The 21,268-nt window shown below is 39.4% G+C and overlaps 1 protein-coding gene across 2 annotated transcripts in view; it reads right to left on the bottom strand.

The window, feature by feature from the left end:
- PIBF1 (progesterone immunomodulatory binding factor 1) overlaps positions 1-21,268 on the bottom strand; it is a 165,147-nt gene that overhangs the window by 142,632 nt on the left and 1,247 nt on the right. For both annotated transcript variants that reach the window (XM_074961959.1, XM_074961967.1), the window contains exons 2-7: positions 20,709-21,007; positions 18,093-18,193; positions 14,848-15,046; positions 9,475-9,594; positions 5,863-5,996; positions 3,321-3,429 (exon numbers count right to left, since the gene is read on the bottom strand). In XM_074961959.1, the coding sequence (XP_074818060.1) occupies positions 3,321-3,429; positions 5,863-5,996; positions 9,475-9,594; positions 14,848-15,046; positions 18,093-18,193; positions 20,709-20,960 (915 nt within the window). In that variant the 5' untranslated portion in view covers positions 20,961-21,007. The remainder of the gene's footprint in view (positions 1-3,320; positions 3,430-5,862; positions 5,997-9,474; positions 9,595-14,847; positions 15,047-18,092; positions 18,194-20,708; positions 21,008-21,268) is intronic.

Below are 21,268 nucleotides of genomic sequence, written 5' to 3'. Positions count from 1 at the left end.
AAAATAGGACTGACATAAGACATTCTGTCTTGAATTTCAAGTTATTTTTTTTAGATTTAATCACATACACACACATTTCCATTATAAAAAGTAAACATTACTTTTTTCCCTTTTAAACTTGCCCAAATTTAAAACACTCATTTCACATTTAAGCTTAATATGGACTTTCAAACTTGAAATGCAGTTCTACTTTAAGAAGGGACTCTAAAAACGGAACTGGCGTTTCACATTTATGGTGGCTTAATTTCCTGCTCAGATTTGCTTTAATTTATAACTAGCTACCAACCCTAGAAGCTCAACCTCTTAACACAGATGTCACACTGTATCCCATGTTCCTACAGCATGGGAGACAGCTTGGCTCTTCCTGATAAATTTGTCCCACTGCCCTTGGGTAACCCATGGTATTTTATCAGAGCAGAATCTCCTGATTCTGGCAGAATTTCTCAGACTCTTTGGCATTCAGTCTCTCTCATCTGCCCATCACCCGAAGACTACTGGGCAAACAGAGAGGGTCAATCAAATCTTGGAGCAGTATCTTCACTGTTTTTTAAATTTCTAAATTAAATCAGGATGACTGGTTTCCCCTGCTGTGCCACACCAAATTCACATATAATAATGCTATCCATGCCTCAACATTGCTCACACTTTGCAAACTATGGCTTTTACCCCTCTTCCACCCATACTTGCACATAAGTTCCCCAGTACCGGCCACTGTGGATTCACCCTCAACCTGCATTAGGTGCATCGGGAGCTCAAGTAACATCTGCAGTCTGCCAAAGAAGCCTACAAAACACCAAGCAGACCAAGACCAATCTGGCCATATAGGACAAGGTGTGGCTCTCTGCCCAGAACTTTATGTCAAGCCACCCACCTGTCAAACTAGACTACCAATGCTTGGGCGCTTTCAAGATTGTAGAATGGATAACCCAGTGGCTTTCAGGTAACAGCTGCTTGAGTCCCTGAAGATCCACCCCATCTTTTACATCTTAGTTTTAAAGCCCTATACCGAGAACCCATACCCAAACCTCTGTAACCAACTCTCCCCCTCGCCCCACATACCATTCCATGGATAGGAGGAGTACTTGGTCCACCAAATCCACTGTCGGTGACTTAGGGGAAGGCTCCAGTAGGTGGTGGATGGGGAAGGCTATGAATTGGATGAGCGGTCTGGGAACCAGTAGAGAATACCCACACCTTGGACTTATTACAAGAGTTCTATCAGAAGTACCCCTGAGAACCCAAGTGCTGAGGCCCCTAGGAAGTACCCTCAAGTGGAGGGAAGGATAGAGTCAGAAATCAGAGCTGCACCAGTCTCTGAGCAACCTAACGAGTACATTTGGTCATTAGAAGGATGCTTGACTGTTTGGCTGGAAGAGTCAGAAGCCCAGCAGCAGCAGTTGTTCAGCAGCTGCTCAAAGCATTCATCCATGGCTGTGATAGCTCCTGTGCCTGTTTATTCTCAGCCTTGCCCCACACTAGTTAACCTGGTTCTGATTCCAGGCTCCAATTCCTAGCTACCGACTCCCACTCCAACCACTAGGCCTGACTGTTCACATTCCGGTCATGTGACACAATATATGACAGAGGAGTCATAATTTATCCCGTTCCATTGCTAAACAAGTTGTTACCCTCATATGTTACCTGTTGTTTTCTGTCCCAGAGGATCCCCAAGGACTGAGGGCAAACTTCCTCATGACTACTGCAGTGGCCAATGTGTACAATGCAGTTTTAAATGCATCCAGCATAGGCTGTAGTGATTTGCAGAAAATAAACTAAATCTGTCATGGCAGAAGGAATCTCCTTCTGGTGTTCTTAAATTGAGACAACATGGTTCAGTTTATAAAATGATATTAAGAAAGGAAGGCCTGAGAGTTAGCTATCCTTATCTGAAGAGTGTATTCACTAGCTAAAGAGATCCCACTTCTCTGCGTGTTTTTTTTCCTCAGTGTGAATTTATGAGGTCCCCAATGTTTTGATCTTTCCTGAACTGCTGCCACTACAAAAGAATCCAGTGTCAGATGCAAACAAAAATAAACAGTCAAATCCCTTAGCAGAGACCTGATATCTCCTTAGTTCTTTTTTTGATGTGGCCAAGATGAATGTAGGTTTGTGCAAGACGGTCTTTTGTAGGCTCCAGTAGACCATCATTAATGTGCAGGGCAAGCCTCTTTGGAGTGAAAAGATATAGCAGTGGAGAACAAGTATATCTCCTCTGAGTTGATTATGAAGTTGGTAGTTTGGCTGTCACCAGCCTTACTCTTTCCAGGAAAAGTGACTATGGTATTTGGACCTCTACCGTGAATGGCTTAGGTGCAAAGAGTCCGTGCCAAGGTAGTGGGTACCACAAAGGTAGTCAGAATCAAATGAAAGGTGCTGTGGCTATTTTCACAGAATCCTTCTGTGACAAGGTTCCAGGTACCCAGGTTAGCATGCTCTACTTATTCAGAGGGTATTGTATGTGCTGACTTGGAAGATGGTGATACTTCTGTCTCAGTCTGTCATGCACCAGGGATGGTGACCTGAATCTGGGCTCATCTTTTGAAAACAGTGCTCCTTTCTGCCCCTACCAGACATTGACGGCGACGTAGTGGTCCAAACGAGGCCTCTGAATGTGGCTTGGGTGCTAGTAGTGGAATCATGGCTCAATGGGACCTTAACAGAGAGAGGCAGATCTGACGTCTAAAGGCCTGGCTGTAGCTCTGCTCAGTATATGAAGATGCTTATATTAATTGCCACAGCAGAAATATTTCCAGACACACCTTCCTCGCTCCGAGTGTATTTGGAGAATGAACGAGATAGAAATTGCTCAAGGACGTGTCCTCCTCCAAGACAGAGTGAGCACTGGGAGCGTCTGTTGTTAACAGACAGCACAGAATCACATGAGGAACATGTCTTAAACCCCAGTGACATAGCTTCTACTATAATGCTAGCATCCCCTATACAAAGGGGTGGGTGAGATTTCTAGGCTAACTGAAACTTAATTATATCTTTATCTATTTGCCAGGAGAATAAAAAAGAAAAAAATTATATTAAAAATACTAGCAATGGTAACTATACTAAATAATATGCACAAGGCTAAGGAAAATGTCACTGATTAAACGGACACTGCATGGGGTTCCATTTCACTGCCATTGGCTGTAACAGGTAGGAACTGAGGAGCGTTTGGGCCCACTTCACCCCTTATGTCCTCAGGTGGGAGAGCATAAAGGTACGTAGTGTGCAGAAATGGCCCCAATGGACACTGCTTTTAAAAATAATCTTACTTCACACACCAGGAATAGAATCCATGCACACAATCACTCAAAGAGCTACAAGTTTACCTCTTTTGATAAGTCATTTCTTTCTTTGGCTTGTGCTTTGTGCGACACTTCTAATATTTCATATTTTCTTCTGAGCTCTGACAATTCGTGTTCAAATGCATCTCGTTCACTATTAAAACAAAACCAGAATATTATGAGATTCATTCAATGAAATGAAAATAAGTCCTCAAACCTCGTGTATCTCTTTAATTTCATTCATCCTCTGTGTTCATCTAACATTGGCGTCTCTTTCCCTTCATTCAATGTAGCCACTATTAGTGCAAGTCCTTCACTTCTTCATTTCCTGTTATCTGGAACTGCTTTCTTGTGCCATCTAACCTTATTACTATTCAATTTTCAACTATTTTCATATTTCTCATCTGAAAACTCATCTGAAAACATATCTATACTACATTTCTCTTCTCGCTCTGCTTTTGTATTTCTCAAATTTAACTTTGGGCCATATTATTGTCTCCTTTTAACAATGGACAATGATAAAGCGTCTATGCCTATTCTTTAAATCTGTCAGAAGACTTTGATACAACCCACCATGACATTTGGTTGACTCTTTTGCAGACAGCTGCAGTAGTGAATGAAAATGCTTGAGTGACTTCATCCCCTTCTTTCTGAGAGAACCCAAAGGATTGTTGTGAACAATTGTTCCTCTGTCCAGAAGGTTCTCTCTTCTAAAGTGGTACATGGAGCTATATCATCCTCTTGTTCAACATACTGTATGTATGATATTGCTGGGAAAGTTAGTGAGGGGACATGGGTTATAATGCATTTAGCATGCCTATGATTCTCCAGGTCTACATTTCTATAATATCTGACCCAGTCAGGGCTGCGGAACAAGTTATTCAGTGCCAGCTTGGGGCTGGGATAAAAACTAGCCAACTGTAATGCAACCCAAACAAGACTGACATAAAGTTGGCAAATAGGGTAAGGAGCCAGAAGACTTTGTAAAACTGAGTTCAATGTGGACACGCAGTTAGATCATGTGCTACTCCTGGTTTCCTGGGTAGCACCCATGCCCAGAGTGCTTTTTTACCATCTGCACTTAGCAAGATGACTGCAACCTACTCTCCCAAATGGAAACTTTGCCACAATTATTTACACTTTTGCCACCTTGAGATTAGATTGCTATAATGCACTCCGCATAGGGCAACACTCTGAACTTTTCAGAGGCTGAAGCTAATACAAAATTATGCGACTTGCTTATTAAATGGAGTTGCATATTAGAAGCACAGTAGATCAGTGATCCATGACATATATTGGTTTCCAATGAACTTTCAGGTAGAATTCAAACTGTTGGTTTTAATTTATAAGCCAAGAATGGTTCAAGACCTAGCTATCGGAGAGATCAACTCTCTCAATGACATATTGCCACACTTAAGATCAGCAGAGGTGCCTGATCTTGCTCAATATAAACAAGACAAGAGGAGGGCTGATGGCAAGTTGTTTTTTCTGTATGGAATCCTCAGTGTTGGAACTTAAGCCCCCACTGATCTTCCAGATTTTTTAACCTTCTGGACACAGCAAAGCTCATCTGTGGGCTGGGTTGAAATATATATATTTTTGCGTTATTTTGCAATTGTAATTTACAGGATAGGCACTCACAACATAAAATGAACGAACACCTGTAGTTATATTTTAGAAATAAGGGAAAAAATAGGTTCCTGAGGTAACTATAAGGATCTCGTCACAATGAATCTTTTAAATCTGTGCTCACACCGGAACCCACAGGGGAACTCTATTTCCAAATCTGTGGATCCCTAGGCCTGCCCCTTTGCATTGGTTTGCGGGCATCTCTCCCTCTAGCAGCATGAAGGGGAGCACAAAGCCCTTTATTACTTAACTCTGTGAGGCATTTTGGGACTGTATTTTATTAAACTAATAAAAATATTAATATTTGTTTAGCTGAAATGCAAATAAAACGAGCCCACTATGCTATGCAACACTAACTATATGGATTAAAGAAAACCAGGAAGGATTCTATCATGTCCTTCAATAAATAGGAAAGAATCATGGGCCAAAATTTTCTAACCTGGATACCTAAAGCTAGGCTCCTAGAAAACATCATATTTAGGTACCTGAATAGGCTGATTTTTACAGGAGGGCCAGGCAACCCCAGGTCCCAATGAAGATGACAAGAACTGCACATGCTGAATATCTTGGAAAAGTCAGAACACTTGAATAAACAGACCATTTCTGTTTAAGTGGTCTAATTTTTCAAAACATTCAGCACCTGCAGCTCTTTTCTTCATTGGGAATGGTTTGCTTAGCCCTCCTGAAAAATCAGGCCACTTCAACTTTAGGCACCTAGCTTCAGGAAACCAAGTTTGAAAATTTTGTTCAGTGTTTCTTGAGGAACCAGACATAGCCATAAGCTGAACAATTTACTTATCAAGTTGAGGAATAATTCATCCACAATATATTTGTGAGCAGGCTTGAGCCAAAAAACAAAATGGAGTTCACATTAAGGGCTATCACCTTGATTAACAAAAATATTGACATAATTTTCTATGAATATCATTGAGCATATGTACTCTGGAGATGCACTGACCGTTTTACTTTATCATAGTTCTCCTGCCTGTAGTCACCTTGCTGAATCATCTGCTTGGTATCTGCTAGTTCTAGTGTCAAACGTTGACATCTAACTTCTAGCTCTGAACGACTTCTTCGCTCATCTTCATAGCTCTAAAAGTAAAAACACGTTTTAAAATAATCAAAGTTCCACTGATATTTACTTGACTTAACGATGTGGTAACTGTGAGAATAAAACCAAAAAAGACTTTTGTTGCATTATCTGTAGTCTAGCTTTGTGTGTCCAAATGATGAGGCTTCCACCTCTTCTCTTGGCAGACTACTTCACAACCTAATAGATGTGTTACTATAAAGAAATACTGAGCTATATATATTTGGCCTACATTTTTCCTCTTCTTATTTTAATTAGTTGATTGTGACTTCTTTCTCACTCACATACTTCCCTGTTAGGTTTCATAGATTCATAGCGTTTAAAGTCAAAGGGATCTTTAGATCATCTAGTCTGACCTCCTGTGTATCACAGGCCATTAAATTTCACTCCAATAACTTGGTCTGCCTAAAGCATAACTTCCTGAATGGTATTTCTAAGAGCCTTTATTCCTCTTAATCCTTTTGTCAATATCCATTCTGCATTTTTCCTTGTTTTTTCTTAGCCCTTTAGCACACAATAGATGGTAACACACTGGTAGTCAGCAGATCACTAAATTAATCTTAAACTTCTTGCCTGAAGCTCAATATGTAGATCCTAAATGTTTCCATTATTCAGATAGTGCATGTCAGCCCTAGCTTCATTAAGCCACGTACTCCATTATATTTTGGTTCATATGCTTTTGTGGAACTTGCTCCATTTATAAGAAAGCATGCATACAGAATACATGCTACAGATTATCTAACCTGACTCACAGACAGCTACCAAACCTAAAAACATTCAATATTTATAGCTAGCCATATCAGAGTTGCTCAGGGGGAAATCCTTTTTCTTGTGGCATTCCACTGTTTGATCTTTTGTCCTGTCAATATTTAACTTATTTGGCATTCAATCTCACCAGCCAGCTGCCTTACAATTTAAATGTGGTGATGTGCGTACAGGCAGTAAAATACAACATTCCTGATTCAACATAGACAGGATGCTGCTTTCTAATTACTGGCATAAAAGGAAAAACAATAGATTTCAAATCCCTGGGATGGTCAGTCAATAGATAGAGAGATGCTGCCACCATGTGGTCAGGGGAAAACAAATCAAAGATGATAAAGCTTAGACTGATTACATCTGTTTTTACATCACTGCAGTTATTGTAACATATCCCATTTTTAGTAGCATTCATCTGACATTGGATTACCTTTCAGAATTTTAACTGTATTAAAAGAAAGGGATAATTTATTTCTAAGTAGCAGAATGGGTTAACATATTGGGGAAGAGCTTTCAAATTAGGATTCCAGCACAAACAAAACATGGGGGGAGGGATAGCTCAGTGGTTTGAGCATTGGCCTGCTAAACCCAGGGTTGTGAGTTCAATCCTTGAGGGGGCCATCTGGGATCTGGGGCAAAAATTGGGGATTGGCCCTGCTTTGAGCAGGGGGTTGGACTAGATGACCTCCTGAGGTCCCTTCCAACCCTGATATTCTATGATTCTATGTTTGGTTGTCACCACCTCTTATCCAACTAACGTTTGTCTCCATCATAAAACCATCATTCTTAATTCAGACCTGAGAAGGGGTAAAAATTCCAAATTCATGGGTGATATATATTCAGGTCAGATTTAAGGTGGTCAGAAAACAAGTGGTTGTGAAATCTGTACCAATCTGGCATTTACTGCACATGAGTATAAGGATGTAGGAAAGGAAAAAACAAGTAACAGGGAGATGCAACTTAAACTTTTAACTTTATCCTTCTTATCCCTTTATGGCAAAATTTAATTCACAGTTGAATTTGCCCCCATAAGTGGGAGTGTCTGTTCAAGCCAGGCCTTGAACTGAAACAGTACGATTCATACAGATCATGACTGAGGTTAAATGTCTTAAATTAACTTCTATTTCCGTAACTGCTAAATTTCCTCCATAATTTAAACAAAGTTTGAACTGCTGGTTTATAATGTGCCTAGTTAAACTAGAAGGAGAGAAAATATTTTACAGCCAGCAGAACCTTAAGAGACATTTTTCCTTTGCATAGGTATAGTATCTAAAGACAGGAGAAAGTTAAACTATGGAAGCAATACCAAATGATCACAAAAGGCATTATTTCATCTTTATTTTAAGTTAAAAATTCACTAAAGAAATAGAATTACGTCAAAAAAGTGAGATAAGAGCCTTCAGCATTTCACAGGGTAAGGTCCTTAATTGGATATCATTATAAAAGTTTTAGTCTCTCCCTTATCTCAAGGGTGTTTTAAACGCTACTACATTTAAGTACCTACACCTATAATTATTTGAATGTGACTATATTAAGTACACAGTGATGGATGTTCTTTAGGAGAAAAGCAGGCAGTTGCATTTTTTTGAAGGGGAGGGAAGGTGAAGTAAGAGGGGGTAGAGAAATGTTGTGCATGCACAATACATTATTATTTTCAAATCTCTTTAGAGTCATTTAAAATACAAATTTCTTCAAACAAACAAGGTAGAAAAAACACTGGTTCACGTCTATATCGCTGAAATTTTAAAATTAATAATTTACAGCACAAAAGCCATTTTTAATGTCCATTTATAAAATAAAATAAGACATTGTGATAACTCAAGAACAGACACTGCTTTAATTTTCCCAAAACACACATTTATAGGCTGAGCCAGCCATGAAAAGTTTCAGGGGGAAAAGGTAAAATGAGTCAGCCTAAGCAACTATTATCAAGGATTTGGAAAAGAAAATGTGTTGTCGCAACCTTAACTACAGCGATGCAATTATCTTAATTCCAGCTTTGTGCACAACAGGGTAAATCTTAGATGTATTCTTTAAAAAGAAATTTTATGATATTGAGCGCAGCCAATGTTTCAATATACTTTGGGAAAAAAAAAAAGATATTTCTGCTTTTTTTGTGTCTCTTCCCCTTCTTTACGAGAAGGAAGACAACAGGATTTAAAGTAAATTTGAGTAACTTACTCCTTAATTGTAGTCACAGTCTTTTATTTGTGGCATCACAATTAATTGCTATGGGGTCCCGTTTGATATCATAAAGATTATTATTTCAGTCGAGGAACAAATAGCAAGAGCAGGTGAACATCAAAGCACCGCAATCCTGTTTTCAAATCTTTAGCAGTAAATAAAAATAGGGAAAGAATAAAACCAAGGAAATTTAAAAAATTAATAAAAAGAGGTAAATGTGACAGTCCAGCAGATGTGTTTCCAAACAGAATATTTGTCAAAGTTTTCCATTAGGTTTTGGTTGCTACTTAAAATTTTTTATTAAATATGCACCCGATTACAGTGATACAGATTTTTATTATTAGTACAAATATTAAGCAAATTAATATTGTGAGAAAACAATTGCTTTGCAAGTATTAAAAAAAATGAATGCCCCGCTATTAAACCTCTAGTCTCCTACCTGATCTGAAAGGTAACTGGAACGGAAATGTACCCATTTGACAGAACAGGGTTATTTTATTACTCATTTTCATAGCTGGGTTACTAAAGCATACAAACCTCCATCACACACTTCAACTGGGACTTGTAATAACTTAGATCTTCTGATAAGCTGTCTTTTTTCATCTGTAGTTCATTTACTTCTTTTCTTAATGGTTGGACTACTTCATAGAATCGAATCTAGAAAAGAAAGCAAACAACACTGTCACTCCTCAAAAACAGATATTAAAAAAAATGCAGATAAATTCTAGTAAGAGAACAATTAAAACATTTTATGCCACTAACTTAAAAATCTCATATTTGTTTTTCAAAAAAGTTAATATTTTCAATTAACACATACACTACTTACTACATATCTTTTTACATGTACTACTCTATTACACTGGGCTAATCTACAGTAACGCTGTAAGTCAATCTAAGTTACGCTATTTCAGTTACATAAGTTATGTAACTGAAGTCTGTGTAACTTAGCACGGTGTAGACACCGCTGTAAGTCAACCTATGTCAATGGGAGATGCTCTCCTGTCGACATAGCTTTCGCCTCTCGGGGAGGTGGAGTACAGACTTTAACGGGAGAGTACTCTCCCATTGACTTAGCGTATGTTCACAGACCCACTAAATCAACACCGCTGCATTGATCGCAGCAGTGCCGATTTAGCCGGTAGTGTAGACATGGACACTGTTTGTATTTAATAGTCCTTCAGACTCAATTTTTTGTTCCTTGTTTTTATTCTTTCCACACTAAGCATTCATACTAATTAGATGCAACAGATCAGAGTACCACAATAGTAGCTTCTCTTACTCCATTTTATGTTCATTCAACCATTAAACACGCAACTAACATAAAGCAGTTGATGTCGCTCATGATTCTCACACATTCCCTTCATACTTCTAAAAATTATCTCACCAAGTTTAAAATCAACATTACCCCTTCTCCCCCCACCACTTCTGAACAGAAACGTTTTTATTCATCATGCCAGGTGAAGTCAATGAGGAGCAAAATCATAGTCCCTGTCAGTCACACATAATCACCAACACTGCTAAAAGCACTACTTTGTAGATGCACAGATGGTACATGAATTATCCTCCATTTCCTTCTGCTGCAAGTGAGAGAGAGAAAGAAAGAGGATGACGACCAATCACTGGGGTGTATATTGAAAGGAGCTCCAAAGTAAAATATTGACTCCCAAAATGTTGATGCTTATCTATTTAAATTTGAGAAAAGAAAGAAAAAGGGAAATTCAGCTTCCAAAGAAATAAGAATTCTAATGATCTCTACTTTAGAATGAGCATTGTCAAGCATTTATGAGTAATTCTTCCAATCATCACAATGAGATCCATTTTTTTCCAGCTTCTCATTTATAACAGATACAAGATTAATTACACCGTGTAGTTTGTATTCTGACAAACACCTGCTTCTATGGTGAATGGCCTTATCAGTGATCCCATTATAAAATTTATTTTCAAAGATTTCTTATAGCAGGCTTTAAAAGCCCTTACTGAAAGGGCTTTAGCCAAAGTCAAATAGGCCTTTTTAAAAGATATAGAAACATGAAAAGTTGAAATCATACAAAATATATTTTAAAAAAATGCACAAATCTGTGCATTATATATATATAAATCTGTTATTCTATATCAATATTGCTGGGATCATAAGTATGTGGTTTGGAAAAGCTACGAATTAAATATAGAGAATGGTGGAATGCACTATTTGCTTATGCAATGGCACACCATACATGTACAAGCACACACACAGGTTGGCACCACAGTTATTTAACTATCCACCTTCAGTCAAACTTTATTCCTCCCTTTCATTTATAATGCTTTAAAACAGATCATTTCATCTATCACCTTTGAAGTCCTGAAGTTCTTTTTATATTATACATACTATATATGATTTGTGAATAGTTTTGGGGTTTTTTTTTTTAATAAGTCCAACTTTAGAATTATATTTAATTATCAACAAAGAAGTGGGGATTAAGACATGCCTGTATTTTTTTTTTTTTTAAGTCCTCCATGTGATGGTACATATAGTGTCATTAGAGCCATTCTGGAGACCTGCTGCAGACTAGAACTGGCCTCCTTGGGTCAAGTAAGTCACATTTATTTTATTCCTTTTACCTCGTGAAGGTAAACAAGGCTAAATTCAAAAAGGAACTCAGGCACTTACCTGCCATTTTGGCACCTAAATCTGAGACTTAGGCTTTGTCTACACTGGCAAGTGAACGACAAAATTTTGTCATTCAGAGATGTTAAAAAAATACCCCCTCAGAAAGACAAAAGTTTTGTCGAGGAAAAGCGCTAGTGTGAACAGCGCTTGGTCGGCAGGAGCACTCTCCTGCCAACAAAGCTACCACCACTCATTGGGGGTGGAAGTTTTTTGTCAGCAGGAGAGCTCTCTCCCGGACAAACAGCGGCTATACTGCGCACCTTTTAGCGGCACAGCTGTAGCTGTACAGCCATGTCGCTAAAAGCTGCGTAGTGTAGACAAAGCCTTAGGCAGCTACTGATATTCACAAAATTCCTGCTCAAATGCCTCCTAACCGCACAGGTGCCTAAACTTGTTTGGTGCCTAAATTTCCCTAGGTACCAATGTTTCTGCCTCTAGGCATGCACACTCCAGCCTCGCTTTAGGTGGCTGGCTGCCTAAGCCCCAGAGCAAGTCACAAACTGGGGGAAGATAAGCCGAAGAATGCCTACCTTGCATGCAGGACTCAATCCAGTATGCATGCTCAAAGGCAGTCTCACTCCATATGCAAGAAGAGGAGGAGGAGGCACTCCCTCATAACTTTTAGCCTAGTGATTAGGGTACTCACCCAGGATGTGGGAGTCTACTGGTTCAGGCTAGCCCCATGCTGATGAGGAAAATGGATTTGAACAGAAGTCTGCCACTGCTCAGGTGAATGCCCTAACCACTGGGTTATGGGATATTCTCATGTGAGGCTCCCTCAATCGCGTCTCTTGAAACTGTTCCGCTGTATATAACTACTTAATCACTGAGGCTGGGAGTGTGAGAATGACTCTAGCCTGGCAGGAAGGGCACTCACCTGGGAGGTGGGAAACTCAGGATTAGTCCCTCTGCTCCATTGTCTATTTATTTATTTATCCAAAATGGAACAGCTCAACAGGAGAGACTGAGGGAGTCCTACATCAAAATATTCCATAGCCCAGTCATTAGGGCACTCATGTGAGAGGAGGCAGAACACTGTTCACATTCCTTCTCCTCATCAGGCAGAGGGGGCTTGAACCAGCTGTCTCACACACCCTGTGTGACTACACTAACCACTGGGCTGAAAGTCTATGTTTCTCGTTGTCCCTGGCACAGAAATTTAGATGCATTTTATACTTTTCAAAATTTATTTTGCAGGGTAAGGGCAGGGGAAAGCCAACACAAACCTTCGAAAGTCCAGGCTAGTCTCTGTGGAAAAGCTACAAGATTCTCTTAAACTTCAGTTCGTCTCTGAAAAAACTAATACGGTATTGTGGGGTTCCACATTTACTGTGTTTCAGTTCCTTCTACATTAAATTTGCTCATTTTACAAATAAAAAGATGGTTTCGCTAGCTGCAGTCCTAGAAATTCAAGCTGTCACAAGCTGTGGGATGTCAGTTAAGACTGCATTTTTCCGTGTTCATATAATAAAAATTCTACATGAAAAGTTCTTCCCTTAGTTTATTCAAGTTCTGTGCAAACCCATTGAAGACAATGGGATTTCACGGGTGTAAGTGAGGAAATAATTCTGTTGACTGCACATAAGGAACAGAAGTATGTAGAGATGACAAGAATAGCAAAATTTATATTTTAGTCACTAAAGTAAGCACATAATACTCAGTACACACAAATTTTTGAGACACCGATGTAATTTATACATAGACACTTTGCAAAAGAAAAATGTAATTTAAGGTTTATGGGTTTTTTTCTCCTAGTTGATATTATGTGTCTGGAAATACAGATTTGCTGGTACTTCTGTCCTGTCTGTACTTGATCCACAACAGGTGTCTGTTACCTTTATAAAACTTTAGAAACTTCCATGCAATATCATGAATAAATGGGACTTAGCTTACCTTTAGAACCTGTAGTAAGGAGAGCACATAATTGTAAACTTCCTTAATTCTTTCAGAACTATTTGCAAATTACATTTAAAATGTTGGTTACATGCTCTGTGCCACAGCAAAATATCACTTAGCACCACCTTGTGGAAAAAATGGGAACAGTAACCAAAACAAAACACTCAATTTAGTAGCTAAAGCAGTAGTTTTCAGACTATTTGTATTGGTGACCCCTTTCACACAGCAAGCCTTTAAGCACGACCCTCCTCATACAATAAAAACAGGGGAGGTCGGGGGGGAAATTTAATGGAAGCTGTCAGCCCCACGGAGCGGATAGCTCATGACCCCCATGTAACCACCTTGCGACCCTGAGGGGTAATGACCACCAGTTTGAGAACCCCTGAGCTAATATCTGCTATCTATATTAACCTATAAAATACTAGAAATTAAACTTGTGATATCCTTTAGTTCAAAATCTAGATAGAATAAACTTGTTTAAAAGATACTTTCTGCTGTAAGCCTGGTATAGAAAATTTACAGACTAAGGACTATATAATATAAGAACGGCCATACTGGGTCAGACCAATGGTCCATTTAGCCCAGTATCCTGCCTTATGACCATGGCCAATGCCAGGTGCTTCAGAGGGAATGAACAGAATGGGCAATCATCAATGATCCATCCCATGTCATCCATTCCAAGCTTCTGGCAAACAAAGGCTAGGGACACTCAGAACATGGTGTTCCATCCCTGCCCATCTTGCCTAACAGCCATTGATGGACCTATCCTCCAGGAACTTATCTAGTTCTTTTTTGAACCCTGTTATAGTTTTGGCCTTCACAACATCCCCTGGCAAAGAGTTCCACAGTTCTTATGTTCTTATGGATCCAAGGAAAGATCCTTCATCTCTGCACTGTTTAGATTCTAACAGGGCAGAATAACTGAACGAGAACATGGATTGTTGTTCCAGGAAGTCTGTGTGTTTCAAACTCATATGCTCACTCTGTTCCTTCCTCTGACACTTAACTTCCCTGCTGCCTACCATGCAAGTAAAACAAATCTCATCCACTTCTTGGTCTCATCATTTCAACCTATTAGGCATTAAAGACTGGGTCTTAAAAGGCTTCTTCTTTCTGTTTGAATGCCACTTTTAATGACTGAATTATATTAGGAAGAGGCCCAGCAATAGGAGTCTCATTTCTAGTGCAGGCGGCCTGTGGGTGGTGATAAAAGAACCTGAGTTCTAAAGGCTTCTCCCTGTTTTCTTCACAGGTACACTGTGAGTCAGAAAGAGTGCATTAAGGTACTCATTATGACCTTTACAAACAGGTTACTAAACTATGATCATTTATATTTTGAATAGCAATACAGAACACAAAGTACTCACAGAAACATATTCAGGGATAGAAAGCTCATCTTCAGGGAGAGATTTCAGTTTTTCATAATAATCTTCTGTCAATTCCAAATCACGCAAGCTGCGACGGATATCTCCAGCCCGCTCCCTTAACTGATGATTTGTTTCTTCTAGTTGTTTTTGCCTCATTAAAATGGTTTCCATTTCCTGTTTCATTAGCTCTTGATGTTTTCTACGTAAATGTATCAGAAAATTATGATAAACATGTCTAAAGTATCAATAAATCCTCACAATACTTGAGCTAGGCAAATAATTATTATCCTAATTTTCAGATGAGAACAAGAGTTCACAATTAATTTAATCCTACCCAAAAAAAACCCCAAAAAACACCTTGTTAACTAGAATTAAGATTGCACAAGTATATTGCCTTTCAAACACAAACTGTAAGAAAATAAGGCTTTGTCTACATTACCTCGCTTTTAGCGACATGGCTGTGCCACCACAGCCGTTCTGCTAAAAGGCACGCAGTGTAGCTGCCGTTTGTCAGCAGGAGAAATCTCTCCTAATGATAAAAAGACTTCCACCCCCCATGAGCAGCAGCAGCTTTGTCGGCAGGAAAAGGCGCTGTTCACATTGGCACTTTTCATCAGTAAAACTTGTGTAATTTGGGGAGGAGGGTGTTAAATACCCCTGAACGACAAAAGTTTTGCCGACGAAGTTCCAGTACAGACAAAGCCTAAGACAACTCTAGTTAAAGCAACATTAACACCCAAACAACTTCAATTCACACCTTATCTTCCAAATATAATCACACTCACAGAGACAACCTCCACAACAGACTGCGTCTCACTTCCAACATACAGCCATCATAATGCACTCATCAAGGTTCTTAGAAATCACACTCAAACAAGGAACTTTAACTCCGATCTCCACAAATGTTAATATGCTACTAATAGACTTTTTAAAATGTTACTACCTAAAGTTAGGTAGGTTGATCATGAGTGATGAAGGATTATACAGCATTGTAAACTGGTTGAATCCCTTAACTGCTCACTTCCAAACATCTGAACATTGAAAGAGTTTGTTTGTTTATGTTTTTGTAGACCCACAATTGTTGTAAAGAAAGCCTACTACTTTTGTATATTGGTTGAACTCCACTGAAAAACACTTTCAATCTAAACTGTTCTTTCAGGAAGGGTTTTATTTGGGGGTGGGGGGAAAGAGGGGGAACTACCCTGTTTTGTTTTTTAAACAAGCACCCAAAAAGTTTTAATTGGGTTGGTGTACAAGGTTTCAGGATAAATCTTGATCCAATATATTTTTTGAGGTTCACTAAAGCAGGCCTAGTCCACAAAAGGGATATGTTCTGAAGAAAGATAAGCATAAGTTATTGATGGGCAGGATATAAAGGTAGTAGACAGAGGAGGGTAGAAGACAGTCACTCAGCTGTTTTAGGTCTCTGGCCCTAATAATTTGTACAGTACATAGCACTTTTTCATCTGTACAGATGCCAGAGCACTTGACAAAAGTTAGATAAGCATAAGATGGCACAACTAAGCACACAATTTGAAGACATTTTTCCAAGAGCCACTGTGCTCTTAAGTCCGAGACCAGTTCTGCCACAAATTACTCCTGGGGAATTCTGCACTACTGCACACGTGCATAATTAATGAGCTCTGCAGATTTCGAATTTTTTGCGCCAACAAAAGCTTCTGCCAAAATGTTGCTGCAGTTCCACTTTTCACCCACCAGAGGGCCTGCGGTGATAGAACAAAGTGGCAGCTCACAGCCAGATAAGGAAGAGAAAGCCTGCCTTCTTCACAGAGCCTGTGGCCAAGTCAGGAAACAGGGGTTATGGGGAGACAGACAGTGTAGGGTGCTGGGGCGGGGGGGGGGGTGGGGTGTGTCAGACCAGGACACATAAGGGCTAGTGGGGGAGGGCAGAGTGGAGCAGGGGCAGAATAGGAGGGGAGGCACAAGGCCACAGGGGTGAGGAAGATGCAGACACACATGGGGACTGGGGGAGGGGGTGCAGTGCTACATAGGGCTGGGTGCGGGCACAGAGACCCATGGGGAGACGGGCAGATGTGCCTGACTGAATGGGAGAGGCTAGGGATCAGCCAGGGTATGCATGGGAGAAGCTTCCTAACAATCCCTCCCCACCCCCACAAAAACCTGTTCCATACTTCTCTCACCCATACCCAACAACCCTCCAAGTTCACACCCAGGTTCCTTCCCAGCAATTTACTTCCCTCTCCCTCGGCTCCTCTGTTACCCGTGACTTCCCCAAGCCTTTTCACTGTTTCTGAGGGGTGAGAAAATATGATTCTGTATTCTAGTTTAAATGAATTATTACTCAAGAGTTCTGTATTAATATGCCTAGTAAGGAATCTATTTGTCAAAAAACATTTCCTGAATCGTTTTCCGTATTGTTACATAAATACTTGCTGACAAATATTTTGAAATAAATGACCACAAACAATTGAGACTGGTGTGATTATATTGTGTTATTTTGACAAATAAAATATACAGAATTTTAAAATATTGTGCGCAAATTTTTAAATTTTTTTTGGCACAGAATTGCACCAGGAGTATCAAATCTTCTACAGAAAGAGACTTACATAAACTCAAGCACAGAGAAGTTGTGAGTTTCTGCATCTCCTGCTGTGTTGCGAGACTTCACTAAATAAGATACCACACTTCACAATCCTTCTTAAGACCAGTCAGCAGAAGTGAGAACAGAACTCCTTAATGAGGTATTTTGTCAACAGCACATTACCAAATCTAGCTTTAGGTTCTAGACAATTGTAATGTTTCAGAAGACTCAAGTCAAAATCAATATTTACCCAAACACTAGAAGCACTTCTGCTCAATTAAGGCTCTTTCAGGGCCAAATGAGAGTTTTCTAAACTGTCATTCCCTCCCATCTCCCCAAGCCATTCAGGATATAGAATTATTAAAAAAAAGAGTTGTAAATGTATTATTTTTTAAGTGGGGAAAAGTATTACTCCTAATCGAGCCCTTTATTCACAAAACAGCAGAGATTCTTACTTATATTAAAGTTTCAAGTACAATTCAGGTTCAGTCAGGGCTAGTAGTGAAAGTTTCAGCAAGTTACAGTTAGCAGTTTTAAGTGAAGGTTTAGAATGGAAAGTTTATACAACCTATAATAAAGCTGCTCTTCCAGTAACCTACATCCTGTCATGTTTTATTTCCTACCACTGCATTTAGATCAACAGTACATATTAATGCTGAAGTTGATTTGTTTATTCTCGTACCTGGCATCTTCTTGCTGTAATGCCAGCTGGTTGTCTAGTCGTAAAGATAACAGCTGCTTCTGGTGGATTGTATCATTAAGCTTCTCTTCTAGCTCTTCAATCTAAAAGCAATTAAAGAAAAAAGAGAAAAATGACTTACCTTGCTAACTTCTCCTGAAACATTTTCTGACAAAAGCAATACCCTATACTACCTTTCACTAAAAGAAATAAGAAAAATAGCAGAGGTCTGAATTAGTCAAGAGCCTGCTATTCTGACTGTTTTAAGAAAACCCAAAAATGTTCTAGACACCTGCCAAAAGAAATAAAGAAATTATACCTGTCCCAAAGTACCTACAAAGTAAAGCTCCAATTCTATAATTGGATTCACAAAGGCCGAGGCATCCGCTTGCTCAGATTCGATTGCAGGATTTGGCCTAAATTCAACTTACAGACAAGTGCAAGCTATAAACAGATATCAACAGAAGAGACTGAGCCCTGGTTTACGCTATGAACTTATGTCGGTATAACTACAGTTGCTCAGGGATGTGGAAAATCCACACCCCTGAGTGATGCAGCTATACTGACGAAACTCCCTTCATAGACAGGGCTTCTCTCATCGACACACCTGCTGTCTCATGGAAAGGTGGAGAAGCTCTCCCATCAGCATAGGTAGCATCTTCATTAAGTGCTACAGTGGCACACTTGTACAAGTGCAGCTGCACCGCTGTAAGTGTAGACAAGTTCTAGGATAAAGGTAACAATAATAAAACTATACACTACTGTAGTAAGGCATTATTGCACTTCCCCCTACCTCAGCTTCCCTCCCCATACTTCTTGTAAATGCGATGGGACAAGATATGGAATCTCTTGCTTCGAAGTCAGTCCACGTTTCCACAGACAAGCTTTCCCATTTGACCACCTCTCAAAAGTCTACAATTCAGTGTTTCTCAACCTTTTCAGGCTGGTGATCCCTTAACTCCCTTACATTTTTTATTCTTCTGTAGTAAATGCATGTGATAGCCCTCTGTAGTGTGTGTCTGTGTGTTTTGAGAGGCTGACAAAGAATTCTTGACTTTGAATGGTAAGAGTGCCTGGGGACTAGTATTTTCTTTGGTTTAGACTTGTAATAAGCACAAGACTAAAGTAAAAAGAAAAGGAGTACTTGAGGCATCTTAGAGACTAACAAATGTATTTGAGCATAAGCTTTCGTGAGCTACAGCTCACTTCATCAGATGCATCCGATGAAGTGAGCTGTAGCTCACGAAAGCTTATGCTCAAATACATTTGTTAGTCTCTAAGATGCCTCAAGTACTCCTTTTCTTTTTGCAGACACAGACTAACACGGCTGCTACTCTGAAAAAAGACTAAAAGTATTGTCACAAGAATTCCTAAGTTCTAACCCCAGCTCTGTTTGTACTAAAGATATATCCTCGGGAAGTCAAATAATTCCTTCATGTCTCAATTTTCCCATCTTTTACCTTTTATAAAAAACAGGGAAGATATTTTGGTACCTACCCTACAGGAATATTATGGAAAATTGAAGTCTGTACAGTACTCTTGTCATAAATATAAAGGGAAGGGTAAACACCTTTAAATCCCTCTTGGCCAGAGGAAAAACCCTTTCACCTGTAAAGGGTTAAGAAGCTAAGACAACCTCGCTGGTACCTGACCAAAATGACCAATGAGGAGACAAGATACTTTCAAAGCTGGAGGGGGGGGGGGGAACAAAGGGCTCTCTCTGTCTGTGTGTTGCTTTTGCCCAGACCAGAGCAGGAATGCAGGTCAGAACTCCTGTAAAGAGTTAATAAGCAATCTAGTTAGATATACATTAGATTTGGTTTTGTTTAAATGGCTGATAAAATAAGTTGTGCTGAATGGAATGTATATTCCTGTTTTTGTGTCTTTTTGTAACTTAAGGTTTTGCCTAGAGGGATTCTCTATGTTTTGAATCTGATTACCCTGTACGGTATTTACCATCCTGATTTTACAGAGGTGATTCTTTTACTTTTTCTTTCATTAAAATTCTTCTTTTAAGAACCTGATTGCTTTTTCATTGTTCTTAAGATCCAAGGGTTTGGGTCTGTGTTCACCTATGCAAATTGGTGAGGATTTTTAGCAAGCCTTCCCAAGGAAAGGGGGTGTAGGGCTTGGGGGGATTTGGGGGGAAAGACGTTTCCAAGTAGGCTCTTTCCCTGTTATTTTTGTTAGACGCTTGGTGGTGGCAGTAGTAAGATCCAGGGACAAAAGGTAAAATAGTTTGTACCTTGGGGAAGTTTTAACCTAAGATGGTAAAAATAAGCTTAGGGGGTTTTTCATGCAGGTCCCCACATCTGTACTCTAGAGTTCAGAGTGGGGAAGGAACCTTGACAACTCTGAAAGTGCTAAGAAGTATTAAGTCAAGAATGAAAGTGAACTCGTAGGCCTAGAAATTTCCACAGGGCTGAAGCACATTGTATAAGAAAGCTCACATTTTCACCTCTGTACCGTTCACCTGATTTCAGTTAGAGCAACTGAAGTTGATTTGTATACTGAAGTTATTCAAGAACCATGAATGAGGTAGTATATAAAGTACTTTTCTAGACTTAAGCAGTTGTTGTGGAATAGGGCACACATATACACAATCAGATACTTCCTTACTTTGGTCAGATATTCCACTTTCAAGTTGTCAATCATTAAGTTTTTCTGAGATAACTCTATTTTCAGCAACTGTAGATTATGAAGCAATTCCTTCCGCTCAATCAGTTGCCTAGTGATTTTGGTGGTACCGTCTCTCTCTTCAGAAGAGGAAATGTCATCTGTTGGTACTGTAGTCTCTAAACTAATATCTTCAGACTCCAGGGAGCTGGAGATATTTGCTTTCTTGGTTTCCTTGGAGCCCTTCCGTGACATTTTTCTATTTGAAGAGGCTTTTATGGTTATGATTTGATCTGAGCACCCTGTAGAGTGAAATGCAAAAGTCAGAACAATTAAGAGAAAAGGTATTAAGAGATTATGAAAAACTATTAACCAACACTTTAGATTTCCTGCTCAATGTTTGGCCTATCCTTTCACCTGTAAGAGATGTCTGTAGGATGCTGTAAAATAAAATCTTTCCCCAGAACTCTGTTTCTGGGGCTTCCTACCTTCCACAACAGCAATGGCCTTCTCTCCAGAAGGACATTCTAGGCTCATCATTACCAATGGGTGGTGTCACCAGT

This window comes from Natator depressus, chromosome 1 (genome assembly GCF_965152275.1).
Source record: "Natator depressus isolate rNatDep1 chromosome 1, rNatDep2.hap1, whole genome shotgun sequence".
Taxonomy (NCBI): Eukaryota; Metazoa; Chordata; order Testudines; family Cheloniidae; genus Natator; species Natator depressus.
The sequence above is the reverse complement of the archived record's forward strand: the minus strand, read 5'-3'. Positions and strand labels throughout refer to the sequence as shown.